Below are 1,633 nucleotides of genomic sequence, written 5' to 3' on the forward strand. Positions count from 1 at the left end.
TCCGTCTTTCCCTTCCCCTTCTTATTTCCTTCTCTCCCTCTTTCTTTCCCTCTTTCCCGCTTTCCCTCCTTCTTTCCCTCCTTCTTTCCCTCCTTCTTTCCCTCCTTCTTTCCCTCCTTCCTTCCTTCCTTCCTTCCTTCCTTCCTGCCTTCCTGCCTTCCTGCCTTCCTGCCTTCCTGCACAGATCTGTGTGTTCCCTCCCGCCAGCTAGCAGTTCAAAACAGTCCAGTGGCACCTTTAAGGCCAAGGTGTATTCAGGTACAAGCTCTCCTTGTCTGAGGTCTGAAGGTCTTGGGAGGGTGCTCTGAGCCTTCTCAAGGGAACCTAAATCCAGCGTGGTGGCAGCGTCAGGTGACACCCCACCTGAGTCATGACAGAGAGGCTCACCACCTCCCTTCTCTTGACCCCCTTCTCTTTCTCTCCACGCAGAAGCCCAGATCTTGTAGCCAGAGCCGGCCCTCCTCTGGCCGGGCAGCCCCCACCCACAAGAGGGGCGCGCCGTCACTGACCTCGCCATCTGCAGCTGCTTTTGGACCACCCCCCTCCCCCTGAGTGATACACACCCGTGCCGAAGGAAGGATCCCGTTTGAAAGGAGCTCCTGGGCAGGACCTGCAGGGGAGGCCGCCGGGGGCGTCACTATGGACTGGGGTCCCTCCCTGCTTCTCTCCCTTGGGCACCAAAGCAGACCGAACTCTGGACAATGCTGCTTTTGGACTCTCGTCGACAGTCTCCGTCCAGCCGAGGGCAGCGAGGACTGAAGCTGAGGTCTCGGCGCCCGTCTCTGAGCCTGGCAAAAAGGCATCGGTGCCAGTGGGCGCTGGCACAGGCAGGGGCGAAAGGACAGTCGCTGCCGCCCCCGCTGACCGAGGCCTGCGTCCAGCACCAGCCCCGTTCCCCACCCACCCTTTGCAGCTACACTGTGACTCTTGGGGCAATGGAAAGGGTTGTCGTCCCCCTCCCCAAGGCCCCATCCAGGGCAGCGTCATTTCATAAGCAGTCTTTGCCGGAGCCCAGTGCATTGTGGGAGTCCTCCCCCTCTAGCCGGTGGGAAGGGTCAACCAAAGGGATAATCGGGGTGTTGTGTGTGTGTGTGTGTGTGTGTGTGGGACTCTGTGTCGTGTGCGTATGTGTGTGAGTGCATGCACCTGGTTGGGGTGGGCCTTTTCCAGCCTAGAAACTGACTTCCGGGTTTCCGTGTGTTCCACAGTCTTCCTTGTACAGGTCGCGGCGAAGACGTTAGCATCCTTCGGTCGAAGCAGGTCCGGTTTCCTTGAGTTCATCCCCAAGCGAAGTTGGGGCTGGAGGGCGGGACCCCGACCAGACTGGGAGAGCTCTGCAGATGCGGGGAACCTGCCCAAGGACCCCCTCGGCGTCCACGTGCTCAGATACGCCGCGTTTTGCAAATGACAGAGGGCCGGGCCTGGGGAAGAGCTACCCCGTGGGAGGACAGGCCACGCCACGTGGCAGTCCCCTGGGAGTCGGGGCCCTGAGCCAGCCTCTGAGAGCGGCATGCAAGGAGCCCAGGATCAGCCATCCCGCTGGTCTCCTGGTGATGGTGGGAAGTGCTCTCAAGTTGCAGCTGACGTACGGGCGACCCTGGAGGGTTTTCAGAGGAAGAGACATTCGGGGGGG

The 1,633-nt window shown here is 60.7% G+C and overlaps 1 protein-coding gene across 1 annotated transcript in view; it reads left to right on the forward strand.

The window, feature by feature from the left end:
- The window catches only part of IL11RA (interleukin 11 receptor subunit alpha), a gene marked incomplete at its 5' end in the record, with an annotated part of 35,391 nt that extends 33,779 nt beyond the window's left edge, over positions 1-1,612 (forward strand). The window contains one exon of the mRNA XM_015406478.1: positions 430-1,612. Within this exon, the coding sequence (XP_015261964.1) occupies positions 430-446 (17 nt within the window). The remainder of the gene's footprint in view (positions 1-429) is intronic.
- Between the last annotated feature and the right edge of the window lie 21 nt (positions 1,613-1,633).

Source organism: Gekko japonicus, unplaced genomic scaffold (assembly GCF_001447785.1).
Source record: "Gekko japonicus isolate JY-2015 unplaced genomic scaffold, Gekko_japonicus_V1.1 scaffold4286, whole genome shotgun sequence".
Classification (NCBI taxonomy): Eukaryota; Metazoa; Chordata; class Lepidosauria; order Squamata; family Gekkonidae; genus Gekko; species Gekko japonicus.